Consider the following 14,534-nt stretch of genomic DNA (forward strand, 5'->3'; position numbering starts at 1 on the left):
GATAAGATAATATTAATGATAAGTTTGATAATGTATTGCCAGAATCGGATTTATAACAGTTTATTTTTGAAGAAATATTTACAAAATGTTATAAAAATAATCATTTTAAAGCACTTGATGATATTTTCGTATTACATCATAGTCTATAACATATTTATCAAATTAGTGGCATAACATGCACTCATTAAGCATTAATATTTATGTGTTTCAAGATAACTCCCTAGTTATGCCTCCAATTAATGATTTTAATGCAAAGCAAATTCATCGCTTGTACAATTGCATCGTGATTGATAATCATATTGTTATTGTGGCTCTGCCGATAAACACGGCCGGCGCGCTCTAAAATTTTCGATTATAATTAGTTCGATATTCGCGAAGCTAACAAAACATAAAGTCATAAAGTCGACGCAATCTGCCGAAATTATGTTGTCATCGCCCCTCCGTCCACGGCTGCAATAACAAAGCATCGCGACACGTCGTGCGGACACATTGGGCGCATTGATAAATCCGTTTGTTTACGATTACGCGGAACATGATTATTTATTGTTGATTAAAAGCAAAGCGCGCTGTACTGGCCTCAGCATTGACCCGCGTTACGAAATTAAATTTACACTCTGTTTATCGATTGTGCGTTCGCCCAAGCACCCACAATTGGTGAAATTAAATTGACGCGCACGAAACTTGCATTTTAATTATAGCCTATATAAATAAATAATGAACGATTGTATTTTGCATTTCCGTGTGTGAATAAATAAAAGTCGAAAAGTTTAATGTACCAGTAGGCAGTGCGGTTCTAATGTGAACAAATTGAATTTTCCACTCTTGAGTGCGTTAATTATGTATGGGAAAGCGTCGAGTTAAAAAGGTGAGCGCCGTGAATTATTGAAAATGCACTCCTGCACTCACCCATACACCGTGCTGGTGTATTAAAGTAGCGTACTATTGGGGAAGAAGAACATGAAGACATCAAGAGAGTATTATGAGCGTATAAGGCCTTAACATCCGGTGATCTTTCGACTTTAGTCTTTGGCTTTAGTTTTTGCATAATATCAAAGATTTAAGCAACCGCAAAGCTCTCTTTCCAGTTTTCCTTCACGCAGCTTCATCTGCATACCTTCAAGCGTTCAAGTTCAATCAGGACTTGAATTCTTCATCCTATTCACATCATTAATCTTCTCATCTCACATGCGACTTTATAATATTTTAATCTGTCAATTTTTATTTATTGATTCTATATTTTTTGTAGGTATTATTATATTTATTGTAAATTATCTACGCTGGAAAATCATTACGGGTTTTCTCTCCAGTTTCCCGAACGCAGGCACCCAGTGAACATAATGATGGAGAGTCATCCGGCGTGCGTTGGAAAATTTATAAAACAGATTAGTGAATTATGTCCGAGTGGAGTTCGCGTAGTCGAGTTTCGTTCTTTTTGCGCCGGTAGGCACCTGCGTTGAATACCGATGATGTTCGGGATCATCCACCCGCAAGTATCGAAAGATAGAAAGATCGGCGCGCGATCGGAAGTACCCAGCCACGTACGTGCAGTTAACGTGGATCGAAATATTGGCCTGATTTATGGTGGCACACCCTCGCAAGCTTGCTTCATTAACTATTTAAAAACGACTTTTTCGCTCACAACCTACAATCCACAGCCACGCAATCCACGGAATATAACAACTCAGCGTTCATGCAACAAAAATTAGAGAAAGTTTCGGTAATCATTTTAACAATATATGCGTAAAAGGTAAAATTTGTGATAAATTACAAAACATCACAACATTTCAAAAAAAGATGAGCGAAAATTTCATTTGACGTGATGATTGACGTCAATCACCAAGAGGTATCATTATAAAATTATAAAATGATGAAGTAATGGTTGGTAATCTGTATGACGCCGAGATGCTGGAGTAAATAGTTCCGGTTTAATTTTTGAAGAGAAATTTTCATATGATTAAAGTATAAGTTGCTCCTTGAGTAAGTTGATGGGTATGGTCATGCCTAGATTGATATATATGACGTTTGTGGTTTTGTGGTGATGTAGCGCTCTCACTTTCACGAAAGATAAATCAAAATTGATTTGGAAATAACTTTCTTTCTTTTCACTTGCGCTATGTTTGAATATTCGCAGAATATTTGCCTAGTTTTCGCAGGAACAATAAATTTACTTATGAAAAGTCATTAAAACAGCACTTTGATTATCATCTTCGAAAGTGAAAGTCATTTAGGCAAATGTCATGATAGATGACAAAATATTTCTTGGATTTTGACAGGAATTACTAATAATACTTATGATGGCTTTCTTTGTTATTCGGTTAAGGTCACAATATTCATAATGAATAAGCGGTCAATTTACTAAAGCTATAAATACGATTTCCCGAAGAAAAAAGAAAGTAAAAGTTGAATTTTATAGTCCACAGTCAAAAATCCAACACAAAAATTCGATCACAAGGTTATCAACTTGTAAAATTTTAATTTGGTTCGATATGGAGTTGTTTTTTATGAAATGTCAACGGTGAACAATGTGTCGAAATTCGCAACGCACGCGAAACATTTAACTGCTAGTTAAATAATTATCCAACGGCATAATGTGCGCTGCATGTTGGCGGCGCGTGGCAAGCGCTCATTAAGAGTACGATTTATTATTATATTAGTCGCTTCCATGCATTGTTGCACTGCGTTGCGAATCGTACAATAATTAAACAACAAGAATATGCACTCCGTGGATCTGCATGTAACGGCCGATAACGGAACTAATTCCTTTTCGCCAAACTCTCGACGCGAATCGGAGTGCGTATTAGCACATTGTTCATTGCGCGCTGGAATGATGATAGGTAATTGGCGATAAATCAGCTTGTTTCGATTGTTTTACAAACACTCTCTTCTTAATTGAACTAGTTTATGGCTATTGTCTGTGTTATGACAATTCGACAAATATCGGAGCGTGAAAAACACAGCGAAAACAATAAAACAAAACGCGCTGAAGTTTTGGATCAAGCCAATCGCCGACCGACCTGTGGCTTTTTCTGCGTCGGGTGGTGTAGTGAAGTGACGCGGAGTCGCACGAACGCGGACGATCTAAAGGATGGAAGATAGAACATTAAATGCGTGGAGGTGGTCGAGAGATAGTCGCGATTCGAGTATCGTTGGCCACGTCTCTCTGTTGCTGTGTGCTGCGTGTTTTCACCTCGCGATCAAACTGTAGCGTGGCACCAGCGCGGCGCGACTTGACTTGAAACTTGGAGCGCACTGCATAACGGGTCACCGTGCCGACAGCACTGTTTGCGTCGTCTCGTCGTCGCCGAGTTTCGCGTCTCGCGCATCAAACTTTTCTTCTCTACACCACAAGTGTGTTGACAAACAGTAGCAACGTGTTCAGTTTTATTTGTTACCAATAAGATGAAATTCGTCGCGATTGTTTTGGTCGCTTTGGTGGCGGCCGCCAACTGCGATAAGGAGGAGCTGAAGATTGACGTCGTCAGCGTGCCCGAAGGTTGCGAGGTGAAGTCGAAGAATGGTGACATGCTGACGATGCACTACACGGGTACCCTCACAGACGGCACCAAATTTGATTCCAGGTAAGTTAAATTATCTATGAAACAAAAATACAAAAAAATGACATGTCATTGGTAACCAAATGGTTACAAAAGACAAAAGTTAAATGTACCGTTAATATTAACATCTTTAGCGATCATGTGCGTCAAAAGTAAACTGAAAACATTGGGCGGTGGACCCACAAACTTTGATAGCTATTCCACCAAGAAATTACACTCGCGCGAGCGTAAAATGCGCGTCGAAAAAAGTTCATTAAACGGAGCAGGCCCGAAATGAGCCGCAGTTAAAGTGACGTGAAGCGAAAGAACGGTAACGCTGTTAACTCAATTATATACCACATGAATACAAATTAAAGTCATACATGTTTCACGCTGGTAGAAGCGCGAAAAGCCACGGAATTGATATGTCTTCATATCCTGCAGTTACTTTTTTGTATTTTTGCAAGTTGCTGGTGTTAATGGTACATCCTCCTTGTCCTGAATACCTACTTATTGTTTTGGACAATTACACGTAATAATAACAGCGAAACAACTAGTTACTGTGACGTGAGCATGAGTCGTAAATTAAATTTTAATAAAAAGAGAAAACGACACGTCATTCGTTTAATTGAAAGCGAGTCTCGCCGCGCATTTGTGGCATACCATATAAACTGCAGGAAAAAAAAAACAACGTACACACTACGTCTACACATTGCAAAACTTTCATATTTTCTTTTTATTTTTTCAATTCTCTCCTTTCTTTTGTATCTTCGACGGATTACAATGAATCGAAGTATTGAATGGAATATTTGCTTTTCTGTTCAACTTCTCAATTAAAAAGATTAAACTTAGATGAAGATTTAATTTAATAATGTGCAGCGCTTGCGTGGTGATGAAATTGTCATTCATCTTTTTAATCTCTCAATCAAACGACGAACTGCGATGGAATGTAAACATACGGCTGTGACTGGGGGACGGGTTTGATCTCGTGATTATTTGATAAAAGTCTTTGGCTCGTTGTTCGCACGAGTTGTTACCAATCGGCACCCTATTTCAACATTCGTTGAAGCGTTAATCGTGCAAATACAACGCTTTTTAACCTATTTTCAAAGAAAACTAACCTAAAACATAAATATGTACCCAATACTCCTAACGCAAATATAATTGGTTTTATTTTTAGACTTTCGTTATTTATGTTTAAAGTTAAAAAGTTTGAAATTACTTACTATCGTTCAAGTTACGAGTGTTACCGAGTTTGTTTAGCCTCCATACTCGGGTGTCGTGCTACATAGTATCGAGTTTACACGCCCATATACTATATATTTATCCGGCGCGTATTATGAAATTTTTAGATTACTATAATTCCCAATTGAGTAATACTGTTAGCTGATAACACATGAAAGTTGACTCAAACACGGATGGGCTCTTATCATGGGTCAGAAAATTTACAAAAAAATAAGTTTGTACTAAATAAGCATGAAAAATGTCCCTGTGCGAAGGGAGCGTTGACGTGCCCTCCTTCTTTGCCGCAACACGTATCACTTTTATAATATTTGTTGTTTTTTTTTATGCGTCGTCGGCGTGTATGACAAGTGAAATAAAATGTAGTCGCGCATTCCGCGATGTCTCGAGCGTGTGGCAGAATCAGCATCGCTTTTTCGCCGCACTGCGCTTTTAGCCTGTTTGCACTTTGAAGCATCGCTCAAAGACTCAAGTGATGCTGAATGTAACACGATGAAAGCGTAAAATATTATTTTTGCTATGCTGGTGCGCTGGTGGCTGCTGGAATTGTTGTATAAGAGAGTTATGAATGCGATGCAAACGCAGCGCAAAACAAACAGCCCGTTAAAAATGGTCGGCGGATCAAGAGGCGAAATAGTTTACAGTTTACAGGTTCGTGTGAGACGGTCGGGCGTCGCGACGCCAAGGGGTGGCGATATGCTCGCCGCGACGACTCCTGCTCTTGCTCACTTTCCTCACCAAGGATTTGTAACTTGTCCTCCGGGGATATGTAATGGGGTTTCTCTGTTCTGAACGCTTTGCGCGTTTTGCTTAGTCGCCTAGGAATATTCTATCGTACTGGCTGTTTATTATAATTAATTTAACAAAAAAATAAATACAACAACCCAAAAAGTTTAAATTTCATTTTACCAAAAAATTATTATTCTTTGTTTTAAATGATAAAACATTAAAGAAGTTGTTTGCTGTCGTTTCGTTTTTGTCACACTCAGTATAAAATACATGTGTAACATGTTTACACTACTCTACTAAATATGTTGGAATGACAGTTACATTGTATACCTGCTCTTTTGCACACTATAGAGACAGATAAATGTGAAAGTGTGAATAAATAATCCAATTCAACTTTCTTCCTGCCCACCACGCGCTCGCACTCGTCCACTTTTGGTACTTTGTACTTTCATGCCCTTTGGTGGGGCGTGCTAATTAGCCGCTTCTTCCAGCAGTTTTTCCTCTCGTGGGAAGCTGGAAGACGTTGGAAACTTTTTTGCACGCGTTGTGCACTTTTTGACTGTTTTTTGACGTTCTACCGAAAATGAATATTAATGTCTAAGCGAAAAATTGTGTAGGCGGATGTGACGCCCTATTCTGTTTTTTGTCCGAAGAATTTGCCACTCGACACCAAGTCACGCGACCCCTACTTAAAACTTCATAAACTCGGTAGATGATTTAAGAAGTGCACCTGTACGTCTTTGCCCTGCCGAGGAAAGGAAATCGTATTCGAATGCGGTCCGGCGGCGACAGTCTCATAAAGAATTAAGTTGACTACTCCGTCTTGTCTGACGACTGCTGCGACAACGACCTTCAGGAAGTCATGTAATAAAACTTCTTGCTTTCCTATCCATCTTCACTTAAATCTAGCGTCGTCTACTACTTGTCTTATTATTCATTAATCACCACACAAATCCTTATTAAAGCCGAATCACATGTCCGAAATCTTCATTCATCAGGTGATGTGTTTTTCTTTTATTGCTTTCATGCGCGTGCAAATGATGTAAATTTAATCTTTTATTCGCTGCAATAAACCACCGACCGCAATCAAACCCCGCTGGACGTCATGAGCAGACAGCGCAAATGATGTAAATGTTTTAAGCCGCTAGTGCGACGAGTTTCAACACGTGCGGAGCGGGTTACGCGGTTGATGCTATTTCCACCCTCAGTGTTTCAGCACGTGGACCCGTGTAATAGAAAATTAACAATGCAGATGCAATAACTCCGTAACTGGTGTGAAAATTGCGTTATCAATTCCAATGCAATGCGTTAGCATTCGACACCATGTGTGGGAGTTGTAATTTCTTATATAAATACATACAATACACAATCTTAAACATAAAGTTTTTATTGTTCACTATAAGTACAATTTATATGCGAAATAATTTAGTTGTGTATATGAGTTTTTTGATGATGCGGAACATGTTCAATTGAATGAATTTAGACACACTGTAGTATTCGCACTTTGTCCATGCATGCCATGATTACTTGGGTAAGTTGGCTGATAACTGAAGTTCCCTTGTGTTGTATTGCCATATCCATATGGATAAGAGGCCGGTTGCATTTGTTGCGCTTGGGCCATGTAATCAACAGGCATTGTCATTTGTTGTGGCATGACCTGTGGCATTTGAGTCATACCCATTTGAGGCATGCCTTGGTTTTGACCCATCATCTGCGGCATCATCATTCCAGGTTGCATCATACCTCTTGGCGAACCAGGATATCTGGGACAGTACCTTTGTGGAGTTTGTTGTGCAGGATATCCTTGAACATCTGGAGGTTTGAGAGGGTTGCGCATGATAAACTGCGGAGGCTTTCCTAATGTTGATGGTATAACTTCAAATTGTTGTGGTGGAGGAGCTTCCACAGGCTCTTCAACCATGGGAGCTTGTCCAGTCCAGGTATTGTCTAATGCGACTTGGTGCCGTTGTTGGTTTTGTAACAGACCATTAGCCATCGAATTCTGTTGCAAATCAACATTGGGTGCATTAGTCAACATTGGTGAATTCTTTGGGTTGAAGGGTGTAAATGATTTATTATTTGGTGGTAGGCCATTTCCTGCATAACCCGCGGGTGGATTAATATTTGGGGTCTCCATTCCTGAATTGTATTGAAGCATTGTCGCAGTATTAGCGGCCTGTCGTGTCATGTCACGTCGTTGCATTTCTTGCCACATGTGTTCTTGTGCTTTTTGATTAGACCATTGTTGATTTTGATTAGGGACCTGTTGTTGGACCTGAGGTTGAACTGCGGGTTGTTCTTGATACGCAGCCTGATGGTTAACATCGGTCCATCTGGATCTTGGATTTTGTGGTGGTTGAGCTGCTCTCTGCTCTGTTATCTCCTCAATGGGTTTGTTATCTTGTCCTGGATCACAATTAGGATTAGTAGCGTTAGCAGTTTCTTGTTTAAATTTATCATGCCGCATAGTGAGTGATACGCTATCACCAGGAAGAGCCTCTGAATCTTGTAGGCCATTTGCGCGTCCATCGCCTCGGTTTGGGGTGCGAATTACAACCATATTGAATAAATTTTTATTAAACCACACGAGATTCAATTATTAATCAAATATTGTTTTTGCGTTTTAAATTAATATATCGTGGAATTTTTAAAATGCATTTGACAACTAATCGAAATATTGTACGCAGTACTACTGGGATTTTAAAATAAAGTAGACGTTTTGTAAATTTGTTTAGAAACAATCAACAATAGATTGACGGCCTCTGTGATTTATTATTTTCCAATTTCATCGTTATTTCTACAGCGATGTGCGATTTTCCATGCGCAAATATCATTGCCAGGGTAAATACAAACAAATGCACGCACAATTTGATTATAATGAACAATATAATTCATCATATAAATTGATTTCATACAGATCTTTAATTAAAACAAGAATTGTGTGGTAAATATCATGAAATAATATTTTTTCACTTTTAAATTTTTGTGGTTCGTCGGTAATCGTTTGTTATGACAATTTTATTGCAGTAAATAATGCGAGATAATCAGTTCCGGATGATCACCGGTGTAATCCGAGCAAAAAAGCACCACATTTGGGGCTGGTTCCGCATAGGAATGAACAAATGTCAGACAGGAAAAGAATGATGGAACGAATATTTTTCGTGCTCCGCAGCTGCACCGCCGTTAAAACCGTAACATCGTTGCGCCGCAGCGGAAAAGGGCACGCGAGTCGCGCACGTTCTGCGGTGCTAAATTATTCATAGCGTTTTTCAGCGGCCGATGCCGCCGTTTGCCGCCTCCGCCGCGCTGCATTTGCACGAGTGGGTGTGTGTATTGTTGCATTTGTACATACACGATGATAACTCGCCCTCTTGTGCGCCCACACCAATAGCAGGGGGGACTTGAGCAACACCGTTTAAAGTGATATTCCGTATTATCGCTGTGCATTTCTTTTCCACTTATTCGAGCTTTCACAGTGCGTCGTTTTATCGCATATTCTTTGAATTTGTCTTCCTAGGCAAACGATGACACACTGCAATTTGTTGCGTGCTCACACCCACCGTACGCTATGCATTTTAATCGGGCGTGAAAGTAGAAATAAATTGAGACGATATAAAATCTGTCATTGCTTTTACTCCAGCAAAAAGCACCGTATATTTCATGTTATGTTTTGTTTTATTTGCAATTTTCTTAGATTTTACTTTCAAAAATCTGCAGAGTATAATGTTATCGTTCTTTATAAGATAATTAAAGTTTCATTGAGCATTTGACACCAGAAGGGTGGTGGTGGCGGCGCGTGGCTGCTGGCGCGCGCTCGATTTGTCATTCGCAATAAACGCTAATGTAGGACGCCCTGGGGAAATATTGCGTCGACCATACGACCCTTTCCACCGCAACCGCAGCCGACTATTCGACGCTTTCCAGATGAACCGACACACCACCGCCGCCGATATATACATGCGGTTAGCTGCAACGCATTATCACCCATGCTGTACGCTCTGTTCAAATCAGGAAGCGTCGTGTTTTATGGTTCTTCGAATGTCGCCAGCGCATCAGTTTGCACACTGTTAGAAAGACAATATTGTATGTCACCTGATGCCATATACAAGCGTGTAAGTTTTCATGAATACATAGTTTAATCTAATTTTCAACACAGTTCAACAAATAGTTTGTTATTATCATGTGCGCGTCAGGATAGTATTAACTTTTGATTTGTTTCTATGCTGAAACAGTGAAAATTTAATCTCACCTGTAAAATGCACGCTGATTTTAAACACACAACTCCTCCAGAACTTTTTGAATTTGATTCGCAATTTTGGAGTTTCAGTACTCGTATTGTAGGAGACTATTTTTTTCTCGCAGTTTTCTGTTTCTGAATTGTTTTCTGTTTGCATTTTGCGGCTGGAGTTGTTTAAAGTTTCAACTGTTTTGGCATACTTGTTGGTGACGCTTGCGCGAACACGTGAACCTTGGAATATCATCCAAGTTTTTCTATAATTCACGTTCATAAAGCTAGGGGGAAAAGGGGAGGATGGGCACGGAACACATGCGGTAGCAGTTTATGGTCGCACTCGTAACTTCGTCCGCGTTGCTGCGGCGGCTGCAGAGAGTCAATTGTCTCGACTTTTATTTCTTCCTGTACCGGAAGTTTCTTCCGACGGGGGCACGTCGTGTCTGCGCTTTCAATATTTGATTCGCCGGCGTGGAGAGTCCCAACCGAAGTGCAAAATATTCCATTACAAAGCGCAACATGTCTAAGCAGACTTTGACAGTTTGGTATACATTTATAATATTACTTGTTTTCGTACTTATCCTATACACTTGATTTAAGCTAGGTAATTGGGTCTTCTTCGCGTTAATGTCGTCGGGATGTTGAAATAATGCATTTAAGTTGTTTGGAACTTGCTGTGACGTGACGGTAATTTGATTAGGGGGCGGTGGTCCTTTAAACCGAGCGAAAGCAAATTTATGATTAACGAAGTTAGAACGATTTGCATTCTGGACAAACAATAATCACTACGTAAATAAACTCGTTTTCGTTTTTTTTAATTTTAACAAGAAATGATTTCCAGTGATTTTGCCACTGTAAATTCTTGTTCAAGTTTGTATAATATTTAGTTCTGCCAACTTCGCTCATAGATGTCGCCACATAATAAAGTTTTGATTCACGGCCATTAACAAACGCAAAATATGCGTTTTCCTTTCCTCTTGTTCGGTATCTTTGCACTGAATGGTCTTAAGGTACAAGTATAATAAAGGTAGAACATTCTGGCGGCTGCAATAAGATAGTTGAACAAACAGACCGGAATCGTTGCAAGTTTGCTGTTAATCGGAAAGTTTGTTCAGTTCTTGCGAGCGCTGCGCGTGGATTTAGTAAATCGCGCCTTGGTCGTTTCCGCCTCCCGTTGGGGCAGCAATTAGAGGCCTAATTAATGTTCGGGCTCGCCTTTGAAGTTTTTGAAGCTGAGCATTCTACCTCAGTCATTTAAAAGATCTAAAGTAAACGCAAAAATGTTGAAATTAAAAAGCCAGCACCAAATCTGCATCAATGTTACGTGTTGCCTTGGTTATCATTTAATTGGTACATTTTTTTTGTGAATTAGCCACGCAAAGAGCAAGTCTAATTTGATGCGACGTCGAAAATTGAGCACTTAATATGCTCGTCGTTTAATAACTTTATTTAATAAACGCGAGACTTTGCTAACTTTATGAAGTGAGTAAATGAAATTTGTGTTAATATCGATTTGACGTTTATTTCAATTATTTAGAAAGTTTACAAGAAAATGTGTGTAGATTATTAACATTTTTTGTTGCGCCTCGTTTCATTTCATGTCAGATCTGCATATTTAGCGGTGCACAATCAAAGCCCGAAGGGCTGCTCGCAGGCTGACACAGAACGACTCAATCGAGGCATCCCGCAACCCCAAAAGCGCAAGCGAAGCACGAAACACAAGTGCCGCTTCTGCTGCAGGAAAATAAGTGAAGGCAAGGCAAGAAAAGTGGTCTCTTCGGTCAAAAGGCGCCTACCGGTGCGCCCTTTAGTTTTTTTTTGCTTTCGCAGCCTGTCTGGCATTTTCGTTTGATGCAATCGCACTCTTTATTTTTTATTCCGTATTCCTCGACTTCTCGTCACGTCAGAAGTTTTTCGTTTCTATTTCTTGTCTAGTGGAAGTCGTAAAATAAATTTGGCGTGCGCTCATTGTGAGCTCACATCGGCGACTTTTAACCGCTTTTGCAAAAGTCCACGTTTGCATTTTTTATGCGGCTTTGAACTTTTTTTGAATTTTTTTCCGTTTCAACGCCGTTATAAAACTGTATCAAATAATGGCACAATTGAGACGAGCCATTTGGCACTGCAAGGCGCATTCTCGCATCGCTCAAAAGTTTTCTTTATTTTTGGCAGTAGCGTTGTTGGACTCGGTCGCAAAGCCGCGTGCGGCGTTTTAATATTTAAAGATGGCGTCTTGTTGCGTAACGACGCGACTGGGACGCGCTGGAGCCGAACCCGTAGCACATCTTTCGCAACTTTGTGGGAATATCGTCGCGGCGCACTTTTCTTATTTCTTTCCGTGCCTACGCGAAGTTAACTGCGAACGGAAACGAGATGACATCGCACGGCGAGCCGACACCGATGACAGTGTGCAGAAACCAGAAGACCGCATTAAATATTAAAGAAAGTCATGCATATCGAAGTATTTCGGGGCGGTTGAGAAGTCGCTAAAACCGGCGCATAAGAAAAGGCTCAGCGCCAGCCAGAAGAACGAAAAAGTTAGAAACTGTAGGTAAACAAATAAGTATTCAAAACTTGTGGAACAAAATTGAATTGTGATTTGCGACTAACTTTTTTTACAAATTGATTTTATATTTAGATAATTCACCTTGCAGTTAGCAAATTACGTGCACGGAAAAATAAAAGTAATTTAAGAGAAATCGAAGATGTCGGAATTTACCTGCTCATCAGCAAATGTAATATGTTTGCGAGCACGCACGGATACGACTTTCTTCAACTTTAGTGCGCGCCACAGTGGAAACGAATTGCGCCGGGTCGAATTCACGAACATTCCACATCCCAATTGCTGTAAATTATTTAAAACCGAAATTTGTGGAGGTCGGTGGGGGATCAAACTGGCGGCAAACCTAAAATCCCATATCTTACATTAGTAATGAACTCAGTTGCCTACAAAAATACGAAAAACAGGTTGTAAACCACGTCGATTTTCTCGGCGGCAAACTCGCTAAAACGCAACAGAAGAAAATCCTAAGAAATTATGTGAAGGTTCAAAGAAAGTAAGACATTTATTTCGATACTAAACACGCAGCGTTTGGTATGTTTACTTCCTGTTGTTACCTCTGTAACATCTTTATTCTCGTACATAATGATTACGCTATAGATGATGAAACGAAATGTGATTACGACGTGATGGACGCTGGATGTAGTTCCGGCTTGCTAAGCGTTACGCGAAGACGTCTTCATGACAAAACCCGCGCTCATTAGCAAACTTTCGTTTGCACCGTGCACATTAGGCGGCACTGGCGGCCTAAACTTCAGCGTTGAATTCATTTGGTTGGCAATAATCATAAAATACGTGCGGAAGCGTCTCGCGACTTTCCCCAATGGTGCTCTTAATGCTTTTAATGTCATCGTGCCATTGCAACGTGCAAAAAGTTCGTGGGCTTTACTTTCTATAATATTACCTATGGATGTTTATGTGATGTACAAAAACGAAAGTTTCCTGCATCCAGCGAACTTTAGTAATGTTTATATTTTTATTTGCAGTTTTGATAGAGATCAACCATTCACATTCCAATTGGGTGTTGGACAAGTCATCAAAGGATGGGACCAAGGTTTAACCAACATGTGCGTTGGTGAAAAACGTAAACTTGTTATTCCACCTTCTTTGGGTTATGGTGATCGTGGAGCCGGCAGTGTTATTCCTGGCGGAGCTACTCTTCACTTTGAAGTCGAATTGATCAACATTGGTGACTCTGCGCCTGCCACAAATGTCTTCAAGGAGATTGATCTTGACAAGAACAATATGCTCAGCAGGGAGGAGGTAAAAGACTTCGTAAGGATTAGCTTTGCTTTTGTTTTGTTCTCATTACTCATTACTAGTTTTATTTATTTAGTTCACGCAATGTTTTATTCACGCTTTTCATTTGTTGATGTTGCTTCCACGCGATGTTCAGTGTTTTAATATCTGTGAGTACTGAAGTGAAATTTATGTTTTTTATTCTTTTCTAGGTGAGTGATTACTTGAAGAAACAAATGGTAGCGGCCGAAGGTGATGTGCAATCCGAAGAGGTGAAGAACATGCTCGCCGATCACGATAAACTCGTCGAGGAGATCTTCCAGCATGAGGATAAGGATAAGAACGGATTTATCTCGCACGATGAATTCTCAGGGCCCAAACACGACGAACTTTAATGCGTCCTTCGTCATTCTTCCATAAACAATGTCCGACTGAATAGGATATTAAGCTCATGGTTTCGTCCTTTCGCGGTTCCATTGATATTTTCTGTTTTATTTAAACAATCTTGAACGTCCTACTTCGAATCCTGCAAATACACTTCCACTTTTCACACTACCTATTTCTAACCAGTTGTTTTAACTTGTAAGAACTAAGAACGATTTTTATACGATGAAATATTTATTCCTCATGTGTTGAAGGTCTGGTACTTATGTTTTATGTTTATATCGATACATATCTTAAGTGTAAAAAGTTTACGATGAAATAATGATATGATAGCAAATGAACGAGTTTGGCAACGAGCATGTGTTACGATCTTTAGATGTGCGTAGAAACAAAAACGGTGTGCATGTGGAATTTGTTGCAGTTTGTGAATTTGTTGCTGTTTTAATAACGAAACTTTATAAAAAAAAACAACAATACCTTTATTACCAGCGTTCACATCCTATTTTTAAACTAATCGTTTTCTTTTATAACCATCATAAAAACGTGATTAATTAACTTTTGCTCATGCATCACTTGTTTACGAATATTCTACATTCTTTTCAATGTTTATAATCAT

General features: G+C 39.7%; 1 protein-coding gene across 2 annotated transcripts; it reads left to right on the forward strand.

The window, feature by feature from the left end:
- The first annotated feature begins 3,182 nt into the window (after positions 1–3,182).
- On the forward strand, positions 3,183–14,392 carry Fkbp14 (peptidyl-prolyl cis-trans isomerase Fkb14). 2 transcript variants are annotated; one of them, XM_065306050.1, is made up of 3 exons: positions 3,183–3,578; positions 13,282–13,570; positions 13,747–14,392. In XM_065306050.1, the coding sequence occupies exons 1-3, from the start codon at positions 3,400–3,402 to the stop codon at positions 13,927–13,929; spliced, it is 651 nt and encodes a 216-aa protein (XP_065162122.1). In that variant the 5' UTR covers positions 3,183–3,399; the 3' UTR covers positions 13,930–14,392. The 2 variants fall into 2 exon arrangements, with proteins under 2 accessions (XP_065162122.1, XP_065162123.1); XM_065306051.1 differs by having other exon boundaries at positions 3,188–3,578; positions 13,282–13,558.
- The last annotated feature ends 142 nt before the right edge of the window (positions 14,393–14,534 follow it).

Source organism: Atheta coriaria, unplaced genomic scaffold (assembly GCF_025399875.1).
Source record: "Atheta coriaria isolate IRGN ID8LTWV9N9 unplaced genomic scaffold, Caltech_Dcor_3.1 hic_scaffold_6_pilon, whole genome shotgun sequence".
Lineage (NCBI taxonomy): Eukaryota > Metazoa > Arthropoda > Insecta > Coleoptera > Staphylinidae > Dalotia > Dalotia coriaria.

What these genes read in the sequence shown, in the direction of transcription:
- Fkbp14 (XM_065306050.1), top strand. Translation starts at nt 3,400, where the DNA reads ATGAAATTCGTCGCGATTGTTTTGGTCGCTTTGGTGGCGGCCGCCAAC. An exon ending in GGCACCAAATTTGATTCCAG is followed by an intron (nt 3,579 to 13,281) that starts GTAAGTTAAATT and finishes TTTTATTTGCAG; the next exon opens with TTTTGATAGAGATCAACCAT. An exon ending in GGGAGGAGGTAAAAGACTTC is followed by an intron (nt 13,571 to 13,746) that starts GTAAGGATTAGC and finishes ATTCTTTTCTAG; the next exon opens with GTGAGTGATTACTTGAAGAA.